This window comes from Sceloporus undulatus, chromosome 6 (genome assembly GCF_019175285.1).
Source record: "Sceloporus undulatus isolate JIND9_A2432 ecotype Alabama chromosome 6, SceUnd_v1.1, whole genome shotgun sequence".
NCBI lineage: Eukaryota > Metazoa > Chordata > Lepidosauria > Squamata > Phrynosomatidae > Sceloporus > Sceloporus undulatus.
This window is the reverse complement of record NC_056527.1, coordinates 1336946-1359010: the sequence shown is the minus strand read 5'-3', so window position 1 is coordinate 1359010 and position 22065 is coordinate 1336946. Positions and strand designations below refer to the sequence as shown.

Genomic DNA, 22065 nt, shown 5'->3' with positions numbered 1-22065 from the left:
ATGCACCCAAAGGAAAGTGAAAGGAACTGTTCCGAGAAACTATAAAAAGGACAAATCTTCTCACTGAAGAAGAAGACTCTGGCCATCGCATGCGCAGGCAGCATGATGCGGCTCTCCTGAGAAAAAGGGATCCGCAAGGAAGTTGCCAAGAAAAAGGTAACTGAAATCTCCCTCTCCCTCTCTCTCTCTCCCTCTCCCTCCCTCTCTCTCTCTCTCTTTCTCTGGGTCACAAATTAGATTGTTTTAAATTGTACCAAAGTTGAAGCAGCAAATATTTATTGAGAAGGGCTGGATTCTCTGGAGCAGCAGACAAGGCTCTCACATCACCTCTTAGCCTTCTCTTCTCCAGACTAAACATCCCCAGCAATTCCCTAAGTCTCTCCTCATTGGGCTTCATGGTTTCCAGGCCCTTCACCATTTTAGTCACTCTCCTTTGGACACATGGCTCCAGTTTCTCCATGTCCTTTTTGAATTTTGGTGCCCAGAACTGGACACAGGATTATTCCAGGTGAGACCTGACTGAAGCAGAATAGAGTGGCACTAGTACTTCCCTTGATCTAGACACTATACTTCTATTGATGCAGCCTAAAATCACATTGGTCTTGTTAGCTGCCGCATCACACTGTTTAACTTGTGGTCTACTGGGACTCCTAGATCCCTTTCACACAAATAAGTCTCCTTAAACCTGGTGTCTGGAAACCATGAACCCTATGAGGAATGACTTAAGGAGCTGGAGATGTTTAGCCTGGAGAAGAAAAGGTTAAGAAGTGACATGACAGCCCTCTTTAAGTATTTGAAAGGATGTCAGATTGAGGAGGGAGCAAGCTCCAGAGAATAGGACACAATGGAGCAATGGATGGACGCTACAGGAAAAGAGATTCCAGCTCAACATTAGGAGGACAGTAAGAGCTGTTTGACAGTGGAACACATTCTTTCCTCAGAGATTTTGGTGGAGTCTCCTTCCTTGGAGGTCTTTAAGCAGAGCCTTGATGGCCATGTCTTAGGGCTGCTTTGATTGTGATTTCCTGCATGGCAGAATGGGGTTGGACTGGATGGCCTTTGGGAGTCTCTTCCAAATCTATGACTGTATGATTCCATGAGGACCATTCCAGTAGATCATCTATTGTCTCTCCCTCAGGCCCCAAGGTTCTTGTTTCTGGTCAGGGGACAAGCATTGCATGCCATGGTCCATCATAAAAAATAGCAGGCTTATTTCCTTGGCTATGAGCCATATAGCAGCACTGAACAAGCCTAAGGAAAAGCAAAGTGCTGAAAGGTCTGGAAACCACCAAACCCTCTGAAGAGTGGCTCAGGGAGCTGGGTGTGTTTAGCCTGGAGAAGAGAAGGTTAAGATATGAGAGTCTTGTTTAAATATTTGAAAGGATGTCAGATTGAGGACGGAGCGAGCTTGTTTTCTGCTGCTCCAGAGAACAAGACCAGGAGCAATGGATTAAAGCTACAGGAAAAGAGATTCCACTTAAATGTTAAGGAGAATTTCCTGATGGTAAGATCTGTTGAACGGTGGAAGATGCTGCCTTAGAGTGTAGTGGAGTCTCCTTCTTTGGGAGTGTTTAAACAGGGGCTGGATGGCCATCTGTCACAGGGGATGCTTTGACGGAGAGTTCCTGCGTGGCAGAATGAGGTTGGACTGGAGGGCCCTTCTTGGAGTCCCTTCCATGATTCTAAGAATGAGGTTGGATTGGGGTCTCTTCCAACTCTATGATTCTATGAAGACCATTCTGGTAGATCATCTTTCTCTCCTTCCATTCTCAAAGTTCTCGTTTCTGGTCAGGAGAGAAGCATTGCCTGCCAAGTTTATTTGCTTGGCCATGAGCCATATAGCAACACGCAACAATCCTAAGGAAAAACAAAATGGGGAAAGGTCCTGGAAAGCACCAAGTCCTCTGAGGAGTGGTTCAGGGAGCTGGGCATGTTTAGCCTGGAGAAGAGAAGGTCAAGGGGTGATATGATAAGGAGACATTACTGAGGAGGGAGCAAGCTTGTTTTCTGCTGCTCCAGAGAATAGGACACACAGCAATTGATCCAAGCTGCAGGAAAAGAGATTCCAGCTCAACATTAGGAGGAACTTCCTGAGAGTAAGGGCTGTTCGACAGTGGAACAGACTCCTTCCTCAGAGATTGTGGTGGAGTCTCCTTCTTTGGAGGTCTTTAAGCAGAGGCTGGATGGCCATCTGTCAGCAATGCATTGATTGAGAGTTCCTGCATGGCAGAAGGGGGTTGGACTGGATGGCCCTTGCGGTCTCTTCCAACTCTATGATTCTATGATAGCCCTGTTTAAGTACTTGATGGAGAGCCATAATTGAGGATGGAGCAAGCTTGGTTTCTGCTGCTCCAGAGAATAGAAAACACCACAGGGCTAGAAAAGTTACAAGAAGAGTTTCCATGTAAACATTAGGAAGAACTTCCTGATGGTAAGAACTGTTTGACAATGGAAATACATGGCCACCTGAGAGAATGGTGGAGTCTCCTTCTTTGGAGGATTTTAAGTAGAGGCTGGATGCCCATCTCTCACATCTGGATGGCCAGAGGTCCATCCGCCGGACCTTTAGCAACTCTCAGGTCCCAGTCAGGGAGGATCTGAGACATTTTATCTCCAAAATGGTGGGCTATTTTTTCATAGTGGACTTTAAGCTGAATGGCGCAAATTCTACTTTGGACCAATGGCGTCACTAAAGAGGTGAAGGGTTGCGGAGCGCACCAGGTGACACCACTTTGCTCCAACACATGTATTTTGGCAGAAACATTGTGGCATTGGCTTGTATCTCTTTAAAATGCTTTAAAAGACGGTGGGAGTGAGGTGGACCTCAGCGGGAGAAGAAAGAGGGGCCCAGAAATTTCAAAATTAAAATTAAAATTTCAAATTTGTAAAAAATTCTTTAAAAACATTACATTTTAACCACATCTTTACAATGTATATGTCAATACATTTAGGTTATGCATACGATACTGTAATTTGAAGGCATATATATTTTTAATTTTGCTAGTTGTTTATGTCACAAGTGTTAGCTTTGCATTCAGTGGTATATGGGAATTATGATTCACGAGTAACATTAGTGCAAAAATAAAACGTGACTATGGATTCTGGATGGTGTGAAATGGGAGGAGGAGGTCAATGAGGGGGGTGACACCATGAGTGACCGCACCGGGTGACCCCAGCCCTAGGGACATCATTGCTTTGGACCAGGTTGTGACACATTCTTCACCACACTAAACAGCCTATTGCCCCACATCAGGCCTTCAGATAGACTTTAGTCTGTTATCAATCAGAGGGGGTTTTTTTGCCAGTGTCATGTGGAAGCCATTGCGGCATTCAGATTTCCCAATGTGATCCCATCTGAGAAAGAGTCAGTTTTCACCCACAAAACTTAAGCTTCTTTCGTACTTCTTGGGGGAAAGGCGAGGGACATGTAAAGATAAGCAGAACAATGACGACTCTGACTACTTCCTACAGGTAGAGGACAAAGCAGCGGAGCGCAGGGCCATGGCCGGGTCAAGGCATACGATGGAGACGCTGGCTCTGGGCCGCCCCTTTGAGCTCGGGAAGCTCTACGACGCTTGCAAGGAGGCCCTCCTCCCAGGTAACCTTCCCACAAGGATTAGGATGGAATATATACTCCAGGTTTCAACTCAAGATTATTATTTTTTTACTACAAGCCTGGCAACTCCAGAATCCAACTCATTTGCAGTAATAAGACTAAGCCACATCTGCCTGGCCCACATTTGTTTCCTGTGCATGTTCATCTTGCCAGACAGGCAGTGCGGCATAGTGGTATGACAGCCTCCATTTGGTCCTCTTGGCTTCCAGGGAGGTTTCTGCCTTGGTTTCTTCAAGAGTGTTTATCACACAGAGCTTTTTGGAGATTTTGCAGCTCAGATCCGACATGAGTGCAGGGCAAATAATGTGGATTCACATCGTAACATGAATGTATTATCAGACACAATTCCTTTCTATGGGCACTCCTTCCATGGGGCTTCCGCAGTGAATCCTAAGTGACCCCTCATTTTGGTGAAATCAGAAAAAAAGTGAATCCACAGAATTTGCATTCAAGCTCACTTCGCTTTCACTCCGAATTGGTCTAGTGTGGAAGATCACTCCGATGTCGCTCCCCTTGGCCCCCTGCGTCCTGCTCCTTCATCCCCCTCCTCCTCCTTCATGCCATCTCATCCTCTCTGCCACCCTGCGACCTATCCCATCATCCCCTGACTGCTCCTTGAGCCCAATCCTGGCTCCAGTGACCCCCTGTGACCTATCCCATCATTCCCTGACTGCTCCTTCAGTCCAATGAAGGATGACAGCTAAGGAGGGGGCAGGGAAGGAGGACAGCATTCAGACCCCCACTGAGCATGTGCAAGGGCCCCAATTCGAATTGTTGAATCTGCATGGTATGCACCGGTGTGGTAATACAATGTGCACTCACTCCGCTTTGTGAGAATCTGCACCATGTGCCTTGCCTTGGATTCGATTCCCCCTCAGTTCGGAAGGGCAACCAGGTGTGATAAAACATTCACGTTACGACGTGAATTCGCATAGCTGAACCAGGAGTCACCCCGGATCTGAGCTGCAAAAAGCCCTGTGTGATAAACCTCAAGGACCCATTGGTTTGTCTTTTTGGCCATCCAGGTTATCCTCAGCACTCTTCTCCAGCACTGCATCTCAAATAAATTGGTTTTATTCCTATCATCTTTCTTAACCATCAGCTCTCACATCCATCCATGGTAATTGGGAAAACAATGGCTTGTATGATTCTAACTTTTGTGCTCAGTTGTATATCTTTGCACTTTAGCATCTTGGCTAGTTCATTCATTAATGCTTTTTCTACACATGTCATTTTTTCAGGTGCTCTTTTACAGGATGCAAACTCAGTGGAAACCAATGCCGTTACGCCACTCCTTGTGACTGAACATTGTGTCATTGAATCGGACACCATTGACAGTAAACTGTCTGCACTGAAGGTCCCAGAATCCCTGAAGGCCAGCCTACTTTGTGGCTTAGTGGAGCCCAAGGGAGCCGCAGGATTCTGGAAAGACAGCAAGCGGTCCAGTCGCCTGGCGCGCATCGCTCTCCATTACTCAGCCACAACCAAGACCAAGCAAGTGCAAATGTCAGACTTCTCCTATCCGAGCAAACACAACCTACAGACAGCCACCCATGTGGTCAGTGGCATGGAATATGGGGCTGAGGTTTTCTTTGTCTTCGACCAAGAGGTCTCTTCTTCAGAGCAGGTAGAAGAAGTACAGCAAAGCCTCCGGCCCCTGATCGAAAGAGTCCCAGGATCATGTCTTTCAGAAGGAAGCGAAGGGATTCCCTGCTTGGCTGGCAAAGAAAAGGCCAGGGCTGAGAAGATCACCTGCAGGATTTATGGCGACGTGGTTCAGAAAGACCACCCTGTGACTTTCCAAGAAGCGGTGGAGATTTACTCAATGCTCCCCAGACTGCTTTCGGAGAAGGCTGTGCCTGTGAGGATCCATCTGCATCCCCTCAACCAGCTGAACACCGGCCCTTTCTATGAAATCAGCTCAGAACTCATTGGGGAAATCCAGAATATCTTCCAGTGGCTGATGGAGGAAGACAGGCGATGCAGCGATCTGGCCCAAAACCCTGCAGCCACGACTTTCCCCGCAACAAAGAGGATGCTCCAGTTCTTCCAGGCTCTGGTCCAGCAGTTCAGAGACAACTTTCAGAAACGGTTGTCAAGAACCGTGCCGCTAATTCGGAGGAGAGAGGAAGAGGAAGACGCTCTGGCGGACCTTTTGAGCAGCAAGCAGCAGTCCCTGTTCAGCCGCAAGCAACTCAATGCCTTTTTGGACAGAAGGGAAGAGGAGATGATGTTTGTGAATTCATATCTGGAGGCCCTGCAAGGTGTGGAAGTTGTCTCCACAAAAAAGGAACTGGACCGAATCCTCGCCAATCCCATCTTGAAGAGAGTCATTGCATTTGTCTTCACCTCTTTGCAGGATAAGGATCCATATCTTTCAGAGCTGGAACACTCTCTGGCTATTAAGAAAGGATCACATCACAGATCTGCAGCCTTTGCCGGTGAGGGATCAAGTCCAAAGCCATGGTTTGAGCGTCCAGAGGTGACCGCCAAGGCACGTGAACAGGCCAGGGCCTTCTTACGGCTGACCAGGCTATGCCCCCAGGACACCAAGTGCATTGTTAGTGCTCTTCCGGATGAGGACCATCCTGGGGTTTCCATCTATCTCTATGAAGAGGGGAAGCTGGTCAACGCTAACTTTGAGCCCCCTTCCAAGCCTTCCCCTCTTGTGGTTGGCGACATCGGCCAGAATGCCATCCAACTCACCTTTAACCCCGTGATCTTTGGCAAGGCCGAAATCTCTGGCTTCCAGGTGGAGAGGAGGATCGTAGGGCAGGAGGCCTGGGTGGCTGTGGAAACCAAGGAGAGACAGGAGACCTTTGGAGTAACAGGGCTTCAGCCGGACACGGAGTACCATTTCCGCTATGCCTCTTTGAGCAAAGTAGGGGCCAGCGAGAGCAGCGACATCAGTGAAGTCGTGAGGACCCTTCCCATCAATTCCCCTGGCAGATCGGAGGATGCCATCGCTAAATGCCCGTCCGATCACTCTGCTGCCCAGAGACCCACTCTTGCCAAACTGGACAGCTGTAGGAAGAAAGAACCCCCAACTTTACCCAAGCCTGCAGCTATTTCAGTGCCAGAGAAAGAAAGGATAGCAGTGAAAATGATCCAACAAAGCACAGTGTTAGAAAAACAGGACTCGGTGTCTGTGTATCGCCTCCCCTTAAAACCGTCTGCCTCTTCTTCTCCAGGTTTTAAAAAGTACAGACTTGGGAGCAATGACCCCCGGTTCCCCCACAAAGTGATCATGATGCTGGGAGCAACAGGGGCTGGGAAAACCACTCTGATCAATGGGATGATCAACTTCATCCTGGGAGTGAAGCTGAAGGACAGCTTCCGGTTCAAGCTCATCCAAGAAGTGACCAGCCGAAGCCAAGCCCATAGCCAGACGTCAGAGGTGACTGCCTACGAGATCAACTACCAGCAAGGCCTCCAGATCCCATATACCTTGACTATTGTTGACACGCCAGGATTTAATGACTCCCGCGGAATAGAGCATGACAAACAGATCACCGAGCAGATCCGGCATTTTTTTTCCACTCCGGAAGGAATTGACCACATTGACGGCGTGTGCTTTGTGGTCCAGGCGCCTTTAGCCCGCTTGACCCCAAGCCAGAAGTACGTCTTCGACTCAGTGCTCTGCATTTTTGGGAAGGACATAAAAGCCAACATACAGATCTTGGCCACTTTTGCAGATGGACAGACTCCTCCTGTCCTGGAGGCCATTTTGGAGAGTGAGGTGCCATGCGCCAAGGATGACAACGGTTCCCCCATTCACTTCAAGTTCAACAATTCGGCTTGGTTCCCCAGCCAGTCCTCAGCTAGCGAGGGCAGCTCTGAACTGAATGAATTGTACTGGAAAATAGGGATCATGAGCATGAAGAAGTATTTTGAGGCTTTGCAAAGCCTAGAAGCCAGAAGCTTGACGCTAACGAAAGAAGTGCTCCGAGAAAGAAAAAGACTGGAAACGACAGTGGAAGGGCTGCAGCCGCAAATCAAATTCGGTCTGACGACTCTGGAAGAGCTTCAGAAGACCAAGCGAATTCTGGAGCAACACAAAGACGAGATGGAAGCCAACAAGGACTTTGAGTTTGAGATTGAAAAAACAGTCCCAGACCAGATCAAGGTCAAGAAGGAATTTCTAACTAACTGCCAGACCTGTCACTTCACCTGCCACTATCCCTGCATGATCGCTAATGATACGCAGAAGTACCTTTGTGCCGCAATGGATGCCAAGCGAGAAAAATGCACCGTTTGCCCTGGGAAATGCGTCTGGAACGTGCATTTCAACCAGAAGTACAGATGGGAGTACAAAACCATAAAGGAGAAGCAAACCTATGGCCAAATCAAGGCAAACTATGAGAAAGCCTCTAAAGAAGCTATGACCATGGAAAAAGTCTTTGAGCACCTCCAAAAGGAATATGCACAAGTGGAAAAGAGGATGCTCAAACAGATTGAAGACTCCACTCGCTGTATTGACCGCTTGCAGGAAATTGCCCTGAAGCCCAACCCGATGGCCACCCCAGACCACATTGACTTGCTCATCGAAGCGGAAAAACAGGAGGCCAAGCCGGGCTTCCAAGACCGCATCAAGGCCCTGGAGCGGGCGAGAGAGATGGCTGTCACCGTGAGCAAGATTGCAAGGGACGAACCTCTGCTTCCGCCGAAGGGGAACACTCAGGAGCCATAAAACTGGGGAACAAGTTGCATTCTGTTAAGGCACACATAGATATGACCCCCAAGGAGGCCAGATTAAAGGCTCCTTATCCCATCTCCGTAATCCCCAACAATCCCACCCCTGTGTTACCTAAATTGCTTCAAATTAATTTTTAGAGGGGAATTAACTAATTAGCTCAATTGGAGTGCCAGGGTAACATCTTATTTCGGCTCTTTCAGCCTTTTGCTGCCAGGTCTAAAAAACCCAGATTCTAGAATGAAAAATTAAAGACTTTATCAGATTACCTTTTAACCTCGCAGTAGTCTAATGGGATGCAGCCAGGACGCGGCATGGAGGCAGGGATTAGCGCATTGTAAATTGCCGCCGATTCATACAAGAGCCAACAAGTTAAAGGTTGGCTAAATGGGACAAGGAGTAGAGCGGTGGGAAGTATGGCGCAGTACACATCACCCCTTTCCCCACCGGATTGGGGGCAGGGCAGCCTCACTGGCAGCCCTACGGCCCCAAGCTGCAGTTTTTCCGGACCACTTCTCCATGGCACAGAAAATGGGTACCCTTGGGGCTTCATGTCCCCTGACACACTGGGAGCCAGAGCCATGGGAGAAAGGGGCCGCCTGGCCCTTTGTCCCTGGCATCGTTCCCGCAGCTGCGGGAACGATGTGCGTGGCGAAAAGGAGCTCTGTTTTGGAGCTCCTTCCCGCACCGCAGCCAGGCCACTGTAAGTGGCCTGGGGCAGGGCGGAGATATCATGCACACCGCACTGTTTGGACTTGGTGCGTGTGTGTGATGTCATCATGGCCCCCCCCATGTGGATGGGAGGCCGCCATGATTATGCCGCCACCATGTACTATGGTTGTGGGGCATGCAGTTGCTCCACCCCCGCACAACCCTAGTACGTGGCCAGGCCAGCACAAAGCACCGGTCTATACTGCGCCTATATGTCCCCAATGCAGATGCTAGATTAGAGGGAAAACTGCAGGGAACATGGACTCAGAATGGTAGTGATGCTGAGGAGTCTGGGTACAATTATGGCTTCTGACTTTGCCCAAGGCTGAGGACAAAGAGCAAACAGCTCTCCTTTATACATTTTCACCTTTCATTTGGAAAGTTTGGGTGGAGTTTGCATGGGGATGGAAGAGCAAACAGCCTTGTGCCATAAAGTGAAGCCATACTAAAGAAGTGGCTGATTCATAGGGCAACTGAGTGTTATGGGTTGGCAGGTTTTATTTCTGATAGCCTAGAAGTTTCCTGATTTGTTTCTGTATTGGATTTGTAATTGAGTTTGTATTATTACAGAGCTATGTAGTATACCTGTTCTATCTCTCTAACTCTTCAAGTTCTCATGACTTTTTCATAATAACTTGACACTGAATACAGTATTTGGAATATTCCTCTTGGATTGAATACATACACACTGTTCAGTGAAATGTATAAGAGTCTGTTCCTTGCATTAGTCTCTTCTTAGGGCAGCAAGAGAGCAGGTGAGATGCAACACAAGGAAGTGGATTTGTTTGGATTGTAAATTGCAGCTCAGATTTCCATCTGGGCCATGTACTTTATTTTGGGTGGAGGGCAATGCCAGTATAACAGCTGCCCCTCATGCAATGCGTCTTCAGCCTGGGATGGGGAAAATACACAAGCAAGAGATGCAAAGGCAACAAAAATTATTTACACACTTCAAGCTATTGTATCATATCCAAAGTCCCTGAGGGTGAGTTATGACACCAGCCAACAACCTGACACACTTTTCTGTTGTGGGTTTTGTTCCATTTGGGGAAATGCAAGAAGATGCTCTTTACTAGATCAGACCATTAGTACAATGATGTAGACTTGAGTCTACTGACTTGCACTTAAGTCAGAGGGCCTTATCACACGTGAAACTGGAACTCCAATCTGGAGCCCTTCTGCAGCCCTTCCGTAGCGAGGAGGAAGCAGGGCACTTCGAATCTAAGGCAATTCACGTGATTTATTATCTCATGTGAAGAATGCAATTGTGGTGATTCCTGAGTTAAAGCGGAGTGAGAGCACTTTGAATTACCATCCTGGTACATACCATGCGGATTCAATGATTTGAATTGGCACCCTTGCGCATGTTCAGTGGGGGTCTGAATGCATTGAGACATTTTACGCTTCCAGGGTGAAGAAGGGGCCACTTCCTGGTTCTATTTTCACGTGAATACAGTCCTCACGTGAATTGTTCCTGTCATTTCTCCCCCCAGCCTCCCATGGCCCCCTCTTTTGCTCCCATCTTGAGGCTATGGAATTCTGGGAGTTGGAGTTTGTTGTGGGGTCCTTGGCTCAAGGCTATGGAATCCTAGGAGTTGGAGCTTCCGCCTCAGCCTCCGCTGGACCCCTTCTTTGCTCCCATCTCCCCCTTCAGCCTCCTGTTTCATTCCCTCCATCCCTGTCATCTACATCTAAATCTACCCTTCTGAGCACTGGAAGCAAATGGGGCAAAATTGCAGCACAGCATCATGGGAAATGTGGGACCATGGAGGTTTGGGAGGGTGTACCAGGACAGAAGCAAAGTTGCATTCCACACCAGACCAATTCAGAGTGAAATCGGTGAGCTTAGAAGCAATTTTTGTGAATTCGCTTGTTACCAAATTCAGCAAAATGAAGAGTCACTTTGGATTGACTGTGGAAGCGCCTCGGAACAACCCCCCATAGAAAGCAATCACGTGTGGTAATACATTAGTGTGAATCCGCATGATTGGACCTGCAGTCGCATTGGAACAGAGCTGCAAAACCCTCCGTCTGATAAGGCTCCCAGTCCAGTCTCTTCATTCTGGATTTGCCTCAGTTCAGCCCCTTGGGCATTTCCAGCCAGGTTCCTGCAGGGGGCGCTGCTTGGCCACCAATGGCCACAAGAATGGCTGGCCTTCCTCCTCTTGGGTCATCTGGAGGAGAGGGCTTTGTGACAATGGAGGGCCATTGGCCTTGGTCTTGCAAGGCTGACAGTCAGGAAGCAGCTGCTGGCAGCAAGGCTGGCTTCTGTCTAAGAATCAGAGGCAAGGATTCATCTGAGCCTCCTTGGCTAAGCATTTCCTTTTTTAAAAATCCTTTTTGTTATTAAAGCCAAAAATTAATCAAATAACAAAAACAATATGATTCACAATATCAGTAATGGAGATATTGTAATAGAACAGTTTCAGGTTTACAAGTTTCGTCTATCCAGAAACAGGGTTAACCCAGGGCTCAAGCAGAGGAGCAAACACTCTCTAGATTAAGTATCAAAAGTGTTTCCTGTTCTTTCTTCTTCTCCTCTTCTTCCTTCTTTCATTCATTTATATCCCCACTTTTCTCCCAAGAAGGACACTGAAGGTGACCAACAACATATTTAAAAACAATATGGATTAAAGACTGTAAGAAAAACCACAATAAAACCATCATGATAAAGGTTATTTACAAAGGCAATTCAACCATTTATAAAGTTAAAAATCATTAAACAATTTAAAAAACCCATGACAATTCATTAAAAGACTATTGCTTGGAAGCAGTTTCCGACTTCTGGCGACTGTGAGGTGAACCATCACAGGGCTTTCTTGGTAAGATTTCTTCCGAGGGCCTTTGCCTTCCTCAGAAGTCACTCAATGGGTTTCCAATGTGAATTTGAACTCGGGTCCTGATTGTCCAGCGCTCAAACCACAAAGACAGCCCCAATGGCAGCCCTCCAACTGTCTTCTAAGCGTTGCTAATGATTAATCCGCTTGAGCAGCCCATTGGTTTGGGGGCAGGCGGTTCCCTTGTCAGATCCCCCATCCCCAAAAAAATCACCGAAGGGAAGAGTTAAGGTCCAGAGACACAGAAAGAGAGACATAGGCTTTTCAATCTGGCCACAGATCCCTGCTTTGGAATCTGGCAGCAGAGCAATTCTCCTTGCCATGAGGATTTGGCTGGTCTTGGCGTTTTTGGCTTTCGCCGCTGCAACGTCAGCAAGGCAGGTGAGACCACATTTAGCCGTTTGATGCCAAGAAAGAGATGCAAGGGACACTAGGACGGGTCTCCTTTCTCCGAAATGCTTTGGACCAGTATTTGCATTATTTGCGTAATGAGATACCTTGCAGATAGCACCCAAGTCTGAGCACAAAATTCATTTGTGTTTGGAATATACACAAAACCTGAAGGTCATTTCATCTATAATATTGTTCATCATTTGGGGCATGAAACAAAGTTTGTGTCCAGTGAAACCTCAGGAAGCAAAGAGGGTCCCTATCTCAGCCAAATATGTGGGCAACTTTTTGGATTTTGGGAGTATTTCAGATTTTGGAAATCCAGATAAGGGAGGTTCAGCCTGTAAATGGGAGGAGTGCGGACCAGAGAGATGAAGCAACCAAGTCTGCAGAGTTTGGACTGAGGACGGAGCGGACACAGGGCCCCATCTCAGCTGAAGGGGCTAAATGCCAACTACCCCATTAAAGTGGCCTTATTTTGATAGAGATGTCGAAATTGTGTAATAAGATGCAATCTAAGAGTATATTAATTTTAGGGGGGAAATATTTTTATGGAGGCTATTCTGCCCATAAATGACAAATGTAAGCTAGGCCATCTCCCCATTTCTTTTTTGTAATGGCTTTCCATGATGGTAAATAGTTGTTAGCATGAAGCTTGGAATTTTATTTTATTTTGGTTAAGTTTATCCCAAGATATCTAATTTTCCTTCTGTATTTGAAACAATTAAAAACATTGCATTATTAAAATTTAAAATTTATAACTCTTTAAAACAAAAGAAAAACAAAACAGCACCAGAGAAGGGCGCAACCGGTCTGCAATGGGGCCCAGAGGGTAAAGTGCAGCCCTGTCTTGCAAAATGGACCATGCACCGCCACGCTCTCCATGCTTTGGCGCTTGCAGAGCCTTGGCAATCCTCGTTGTGCATGTATTTGTGAAAAGGAGTTTGCTGGTTGTGGAAATCCGTGCAAGAGAGCGGGCACATGCTGACCTCTCCAATCTCTCTCTCTTTTGTGGGCCAGAACCGAACCCAGAAGAAACCACCAAGATGGCAGAAACCCTGCATTGGATGCTACACGCTTCTGGGAAGAGTAAGCATGGAGTAAACATGGCCTGGAGGGGAATGACTTGTGCCTCAAAAGCAAACCAGACCAAGAAGATGGAGTGGGCTTACGGGGGGGCTGGGAAAATAGTGCATTTCAAGGAACCAGACATTTAAGTCCCAATTATTTCTAAACCCAAGTACTGTATTCGGTGTTTGATTCCAAGATTAATGGAGCCGGCCCAATAATTTAATTGGCCAAGTGGGTTAAAACACCAGACGCTTATCTGTGACTTCCACTTCAGGGATGTTTATTCTACATCGCTTTGGGCTTTTAGTTTTTGCCCCCAGGCCCAAGGGCAGATTATCCTTGGGGACATTTCTTCACTGCCCCACTTTTAAATGCCACTCTTCAAACATTTCTGGGGAGAACAAGAGGGGGAGTGAGGGGTGGGTGTGTGTGTGTGTGTGTGTATCTCACAAGCATTATAAATGTTTACGCACACATACAATTACCTTACAGCAAATTACAGTACAAGAATAGTACTTCCCTCCTTCAGCGGATCAGTGTTTAATATTTTTCTTTGGCTGGCTTTCATTTCCTTCCTTTCTGTTCCTTTGCCCCTTACTTATTAGTCTAATCTTATTTCCATCCATTTAACCAAAATTACAATAAGCTGAAAGAAAACCACAACTCTACAAATATATTCATACTGAAGTTTACTAACTTTGCTATTTCAAAATGTATACCGGCTGTGCATTAACTTTGTATTTATATTGCCCCATTATCTATTATTTCTCATTCATATATATATTTCTTTGCCAGAATTTGACCATAAATTTACACTGGAGGACCCAGAGATTCCTAGAGAGGTGCTCTCTCAGCTTTTTTCAAAAGTGCTTTTTAGTTATGGTTTTCCCCTTCCTAGGGCTCCTGTGCCAGTAATCCCAGTGACTGTGGAGGCCCCACTGGAGCCTAAATATTTATTCATAAATATAACATATTATTCTTAACCAAATCCACAGCTATATATTCTCTAGATGGGGAGTGTTTTGTGGTTTCCACCAAGGCTAGCTAATCACAACTCTGTGCCCCGGCCTCATCTTGAAATACGAAAAACCGTTGGTTGCAGTCGTTGGGCCGCGTATTCTCCGGCTGCATCCCTTTGACAGGGACAGTCCCATTTGATCCTTTGCCATCCCACTTTTTCAACTGCTTTCTCTCTCTTTTCCCCACTTTGTTCTTGGTTTCAGTTGCTGCAAACTGAATTCAAAGAGAAAAAGGGGTTTGCACTCAGTTAAGTCAACAAGGAGGAATGAAGAGGAGGGCATGAAGTCTTTGCAAAAGCAAACTGCTGCAGCTTCTCCTAGGAGTTTATCACATGAAAGATATTAGGAGTTTATCCCATAAATATCCTAGAAAAATTGCATAACTACGTGAAACCATTTCACATGACGTTGCACAAAACCCGCCATTAAAGTGGTCACAAAGAAGTATTAATGCAACCCTTTTGACTTTGGGGATTTCAGCAACAATGCATTTCCGATATCACGTTATCTGCTCAATTGCGTGTGATAACCATTTGCGCAATGACTCGCCCTTTTCGCTTTCTTTGCAAGATACTTTAAATGTGCTTTAATCTCTCTTTAATGCCAAAATTAGCCCCAGTGTGATAAACTCCCTCGTTTGTGCCCCCCCCACCATTGATCACTTTTGCCATCTTGACCACAATCTGATGTTGTTTGGCCACATCTGCCCCAACTTTCATCTGTGAAATCCTGGAGGATATCCATTGCTTAACTAAGGTTCCTCTGGTTCTTGGGGACAAAGTCTCAGGACTGGGACTGACCGCATGCTCTCCAATGTCCACTCTTTCCTCCGCAGCCTGTTCAAGCATTGGTTGAGCCTGGACCTCATACCATCCAAGGAGCAGAGCCCAGCAAAGGGGTATGTCTGGCGATGGGGAGAGTATCAAGCGGTGGGGCAAAGCCAATGTCTCTGGAGACCCCAAGCGGAGGGCTAGCAGCGGCCCTTCACCATCATATTCAACCACTGGGTCCAATGCACCCACAAAGACACATGTTTAAGGGATGAGCAGATGTTCATTAGTTGTTGTGTGAATGAATGTGGATCCAAGGATGAGAATTATCCCAGAATGATGTGGTGGCAGATCTGAGCCTTGCCAGGGAAAGCAATGCACTGGCCAAATCCAACAGCTACAGCAAGAGATGTATGGTCAGCCCTCTGCATTGGCAGCATTGACTTTTCTGGATTTGATTGATATGTTCTCTCCAGGAATCTTTAGGTCTTCCAATGCAACTCTGCTGGACATTGGCCATAGAACTGCTCTGGAAGACCTAGAGGTTACTAGGGAAGCACTTCTCTAGCCATTCGTAGGTCCCTCCAGATGTTGACCATAGAGTTTTCTGGAGGACCTGGAGATTCCTGGAGAAGTGTTCTCTCAGGTTAAAAAAAGAACAGTGTTTTATTTGCAATTTTCCACATTCACCCCTAACCCCAGAAAATGTGGAGGGCCCACTGCAGTAACTGGGGGGCAATATAAAGGCACTGCACCTCAATAGCAACTCCATTAAATTTCCATTAATTTCTAGCATTGCAGAGAGTGAGACGTTGCGGACCACCCACACCACTCATATCGGCTGTATTTGCATTCCCTGGGTCATTTATTTAGCCTGCCCCTTCTCTTTGAGCGCCTAAATTGTTATTTCTAAATGTGCAACTGAAATTTTTAAGTTACTGCAATGCTAGTAGTTTGGGGGTTTGGATACCTGAATTCAACCGAAATCCCAAGTTACTGCAACGATGTGCTGTGCCACCAAGTTGGAAGGGATTTAAGGAGATCTCCTTGCTCTTGCAATGATGCTGACCTAGATCAGGGTTACTGTCAGGGCTGGACCATGGGACTCAGGAGTGAAGATGGCACCTTAATGGGGCAGAGCAATGGCATCACTAGGGTTGGTGTTACCTAATGCAGAAATTTGTAGTGTCATCCCCCACCCCAATGGACCACCTGGGATGGAGGTGCAGATGAGGAGGAGGGTCTCACCCCATGGAACCCAGCTTCCCACCTCTACTGCCTCCCCCCAAAAGACCAGATGCCCCCCTGAGGAAGAACCATGTTTTAATTACAAAAGAGCTCCACCCTCAAGGAAAGAGGAAGCCACAGCAAACAGACCCTTGGCAGGACAATGGTGGAAAGGAGCCCCACGGATCAGGAGAGGGAGGCTGCAAATGGGGGAATCAGAGAAGAAGGTCTGTGGCTTCACTCCCCCCAAATGGGACTGGAGTGCCAAGATGAGTACTCCCCTTTCTTTCAGAAGGATGGGCTTTAGGATCCCCCAATGTGTCTGGTGTCACCCATCTGATGGTGTGGTCCTCAGCCCCTGCAGCCCTTAGTGACTCCTCTGGGGCAGAAAGTCTTCCCTGGTCCAGGCAGCAGCACCACTCAGCAGTCTCCCATGTTCTCCCTGACCTTCCTTTCTCCTTCCACAGCCGCCACTTCCAGGAAGGAGGGTCAACAACGTCAGAGAGGCCACTTTGTCTCTTCTGGAGCCCAGCAAACTGGTACCTTTGCAGGTGGGATGCCTAGAAGGCAGGTGGAATAAGGGGTCACTAGGTTCCTTCTTGAACAATCAGCGAATGACTTTGGCCATTTTCCTTCTGCTCTTAGAAAGTCTTTGAAAACCACACACTTTCCAAATTTTCTGCATTTCATTATATAGAGTGGGGCCCTTGGTATCCATGGCTGGGGTTTGGTTCCAGGGCCCCTTGCAGATAACAAAATCTGTGGGTGCTCAAGACCCATGAAATACAGTAGCATAGTAAAATGACGTCCCTTATATAAGATGGCAAAATAATGGCATGCTTTTTAGAATATAATAGATATATATATATAATATATATAGGAATATTTTAAATCTGTGAAAAAAATCTGTCGATGGGAGGGCGTGTTTTCGCCATATTTGTGAGAAATATTGCATTATTTCGTGCACTGCAGATGCATCCGCTGCAAAACAGGAAGAGTATGCACAGGATAATATCACTGGGAACACACATTGTGTGAAAACCATTAGCGCATTGCAAGAGTGAACAGGTTTATTCATGGATAATATCACTTGGAACACAACTTCATGGGAAACAGAGCGCAATTGCATGATAACAACAGATTAATCATGAGATAATATCACGTTGAAGACGACGTCGTGTGAAAACATGAGCGCAATTGCATGAGAATAACGGGTTAATCATGGGATAATATCACCTTGAACACGACGTCGTGTGAAAACCATTAGCGCAATGGTTGAATTGAAGTAAGCCAATGATGAAGGAGGAAAATAGCGGGAGGAAAGAGAAAATGGGGCATTTTAGAAGAAGCTGAGAAAGTGGGACGGCGGAGGATTAATTGGGGCCATTCCTGCCAAACCAAGCCAGTTGGAGGGCAGGGTTTCATTCCTGTTGGAGATGCATTCGCTGGAACAAGGAGGCCTGGCATGGGTTGCTTCTGTTTGTGATGATCAAGAGTGGGCAATGCAAGATGATGCAAGGCCTGGGCTAGCAGCCAGGAAGGGGGCCAGGAGGAGACTGGGCATCTCATTCATTAATAGACAAGAGACAGTCACCCTCCCCATTCCCATTTGTTATAGTGATGTTGTTCAAAACAATCTGACCCCAGGGCTTTGCAGGGAATTTGGAGATCAGCTGCATCCCATGTAAATATTGACCGACTGGGAAGCTAATCATGACCTCTGTTCCTACTAGACCTTGGCAGCGCTCCCTAAATCCTCAGAATCCGGCTGGGGCTGGGCTGGACTTGTCTTTGTCAAGGACAAGGATTGGTCAAGCACTCTGTGCCTGAAAAGAGCCGGCTTGTTGGGAAGGGAATGGCCAAGGAAAGGCTACCCATGGGAGCCCTCTTCTCTGACCCCAAAATGGGGCTGGACCACTTCAGAAGACCCAGCGGCCACTTTTCTACCTTGGGGACCCTTCAAGAACTATGTGGACTGCTTGAAATGCAAAGACACAGACATCCCTTCAACTGTCCCAATTTGGCATGGACAGTCCAGATTAATCCTCTGCCATCCCACTTTTCCAGCTGCTTTAAAAATGTCCTGGATTCTCTTCTTTCCTCCTGCTTTGTCCTCAGTTTACTTTAATTGTTGCAAACAGAGTTCAAAGTACATAAGTCGTTTGTACTCATTTAACTCATTGGTGGAAGAAGAGAGGCAGGGGAAGAATCTTGCCTTTCCCAGGAGGCTCAGGCAAAAGCAAACGGCTGCAGCCCCTCCTGACTTGTCTGTTCTTCCTCATTAACAACTCGATGCAGTTCACTTGGTGCAATTCAAGATGCAATTCACTCCTCTTATCTTGCCAAAGAGGATGGTCTAGAGCTGCAAAAACAGGCTTGAATCCACATAGTGACCTAGGGCCAGACCCAACATAAACCAGAAGAGTAGCTAATGAGAAATGTCCCCCCAAATAAGATATCTCCTCCAAATAAGATTTCTCACCCAAATAGGATATCTCCCCCACAATGAGATTTCACTTCAGTTCAATTGCTAGCCCTGCAGAGAGTGAGGCACTGAAAATCATTCCCACCTAAAAACCCTGCTATCATCTGTGTCCATTGCCTTGCAGATTTTGTCTTCCCCTTTTCTTGAGATGCTTAAACTGGATTTCTAAATACTGAACTGAAGTTTTAAGTTATTGCAGCTCTAGAAATATTGGGGGGGGGGGGGGATTCAGAAATCTCATTTTGGAAGGGGCAATGCCCTCCTTTTGGCTCCCTTGTAGTTAAGTCCCAGCATAAGACTAAGCAAAGAGGTCCAATGGAACGGGAATCATGTTGCTTTCCTCACATTGTTGGACTGCAACTCCCATCACTCCTCCTCACCATTGGTTGTCTTGGCTGGCACCTGACAACAACTGGAAGGCCGCACAATTCCACACCCTTGATTTATGTTGTTGTTGTTGTTGTTGTCTGCCTTCACGTCAAGACAGCAAACATTATGAATGGGAAAGAGCAGGCAAACCAGGAGATGGGCAGCAGTTTGCTTTTGCCTGAGTCAACCCAAGTGCATGATTATCTCCCCTTTGCTCCTCTCCTGCTGCAAATGAATGCAAACGACTTAAGCTGCATAGTGATTTGAATGTTGGACTGAGACTCTGGAGACCAGGGTTCAACTCCCAGCTCAGCCATAGAATCATAAAATCATAAAGTTGGCAGAGACCCCCAAAAGGGCCATCCAGTCCAACCCCCTTCTGCCATGCAGGAACTCACAATCAAAGCATTCCCAACAGACGGCCATCCAGCCTCTGTTTAAAGACCTGCAAAGAAGGAGACTGCCATGAAATCCAGTGGGTGGCATTGGGTGAGTTACATTCTCTCAGCCTCAGGTAAAAGACATGGCGGCAACCCCACTCTGAATCAACCTTGCCAAGAAAAACCCAGAAGGAACAACAACAACAACAACAACAACAACAAAGCAATGAAGCAAACTGAGGACAAAGGGGGAAGGTAGGAGGAGGGAAGAGAAATCAGGACATTTTAAAAGCAACTGAGAAAGTGGGATGGCAGAGGAATAATTTGGACTTTAAGGGGTAAGTGTGGGATGGTGGCCTTGCTCACTGACCATTCGACTGTCCCCCTTCTCTGCAGGCTGAGAGTCCGAATGCCAGGCGGGCCAAGAGGGAGGAGAAGAGGTCTGGCCTGGTGAGGCGCAGAGGGAAGCAGCGGTCAAGCTCCCGTCCGGTGTGCCGGGGCTGCTATTCCGGCCTGATGATCATCGCTCCCCCCGTCCACACGAGCAACAATTCCTTCATCCCTGTCCTGGAGAGCCATTCGGAGTCAGGCTGGGATTCCAGCGAAGAGGAGTATTTGCCACAGGGGCCAGGGGCCCCTTAGGACCAGGGATTCCCCCTGTTTGAGGCTTGTTAAGAAGCATTGCCTTTCTTATAGAGACTGAACAAGGTGGCCCCCCCCCCCCCCCAAAAAAAACCCTATTTCAGGGTGTGGGTCCTTCATAAAGGTGCACATCATGTCATTTATGCATCTAGTCAACATGTTGATTTTGCAGAGAAATGCATGGTTAAATAAACTGAATACAATTCTTCCATTTGGTATTTAGGTTCAGTGCTAACTTAATAGTAGCTGCTTCCTGACGGTCAGCTCTGGGGGTCATGAATTTCAGCTGTCCCTTATGGTTTGAGCTGGTAGCACTTTGAACTGACTAAAGAAAAATTGGCGAAGCATGGCTTTCGAGACTAAACCTACTTCCTCAGATGCATTTGATCCAGTTATGCATTTATGGTTTTAAATAGTTTTTTGGTTTTTCAGGCATGGCTCCAGAAAATAGCCACATCGCCGAAAAACCAAAAAAACGAAAGATGCTGGCCGTGAAAGCCTTTTGACTTTACTAGGTTTTGAATGTTGGACCACAACTCTAGGAGGAGGGTTCGAATCCCCACTCTGTCATTGAAAACCCATGGCGACCTGGGAAAAGTCACACAGCTTTCAGCCACTTGGGGCCCATTCACATTACAAAAAAACAAATCGGTTTTGAAATCGATTCAATCACGTGAAGGCCCCATTCATACTGGCCTAAAAGACATGGAGGGAACTGGGATGACCGGATGCCCCCCCCCCGAATTGCTCCGTTAGCAAGTGCCCACTACAAATTTGAAATCGAATGCTTTTGACAGAAATCGAATGCATTCTGTCTGCCGGCGAGTGGCCGCTGTCAATCAAGCGATTGTCATGGTGACGTTTTGCAGGGCATCGAAAGTGTCCCCCCCTCCTCCTTTTTTTAAAGAGCCAGGCACAGGTTAATTTTTTTATAAACCTGTGGGCATTTGGGTGAGATCTGCCCGTCCCAGGCAAAGGATGGCATTGTCATCATTTTTTATGCTTTTAAAGCAACATTTGTAGCTTCCCTTTGCTCTAAAAAAGTTTAAAAATGTAACACGATGGTAATAGGTCTTTGCAACATTGTAGCTTCCCCCTCTGCTGAACTGACCCCTTCCCCCTTCACTTGCCTTGCCTTCCACTGAGGCGAGAGAGAGTGACCTCGGAATCAATTGGGAATAAATGGAAATGCAGCGAATAATAATATAATAAATAATAAAATATATAATATAATCCAGGACAAGAGGAAATAGCAAGCACACAGACATGTCACCCCCCCAAAATGCATAAATGGTCAAAAAATGCAGAAAGCTTGCTGCATCCATTTCCTACACCCCCCCTGGCAATCCCTCTTCCTCTTCCTCTTCCTCCTCCTCCAACTTTCCACTCCCCCCCCACCCCACCCAGCCCATGCAGCCCAGCCTCCCTTTTGCACCTGTCACCCTTAGCCACCCTTTGGGGCTCTTTCCTCCCTCTCTACCCTCCGATGAGGGGGAATGCTCTACCCATGGAATCAATTGGGAATAAGGGAATGCAGTGCAGGCATTCGATGTAGCATCCCATAACGTATAATAACAAAACAACAACAACAACAACAATAATAATAATATAATAATCCAGGAGCAAAGGGAAATAAAGCACAAGCAAGCACACAGACATGTCACCCCCCCCAAAATGCGCATAAATGGTCAAAAATGTGCAAAATGGCAAAAGGCTGCTTGAAAGGGGGGGGGTTTCTTTGATTGGGGGTTGACTGGATGTCCCTTGGGGATCCCTTCCAACCTGGGACATGAGGGAAAAAGCAATGGGGAGCTGCGGGAGCGGGAAGTAGACCACCCCCGTTCCCCTGACACCC

The 22065-nt window shown here is 46.9% G+C and overlaps 1 protein-coding gene across 1 annotated transcript; it reads left to right on the top strand.

Moving 5' to 3' along the window:
• Positions 1 to 36: 36 nt before the first annotated feature.
• On the top strand, positions 37 to 9641 carry LOC121933131. Its single transcript, XM_042472458.1, has 3 exons — positions 37 to 156; positions 3472 to 3598; positions 4858 to 9641. The coding sequence occupies exons 2-3, from the start codon at positions 3502 to 3504 to the stop codon at positions 8304 to 8306; spliced, it is 3546 nt and encodes a 1181-aa protein (XP_042328392.1). The 5' UTR covers positions 37 to 156; positions 3472 to 3501; the 3' UTR covers positions 8307 to 9641.
• Positions 9642 to 22065: the final 12424 nt, after the last annotated feature.

Excerpts from the sequence above, each read along its gene's own strand:
- LOC121933131 (XM_042472458.1), top strand. The coding sequence starts at position 3,502 with ATGGCCGGGTCAAGGCATACGATGGAGACGCTGGCTCTGGGCCGCCCC. Across the intron at positions 3,599-4,857 it reads CAAGGAGGCCCTCCTCCCAG|GTGCTCTTTTACAGGATGCA; the intron begins GTAACCTTCCCA and ends TCATTTTTTCAG.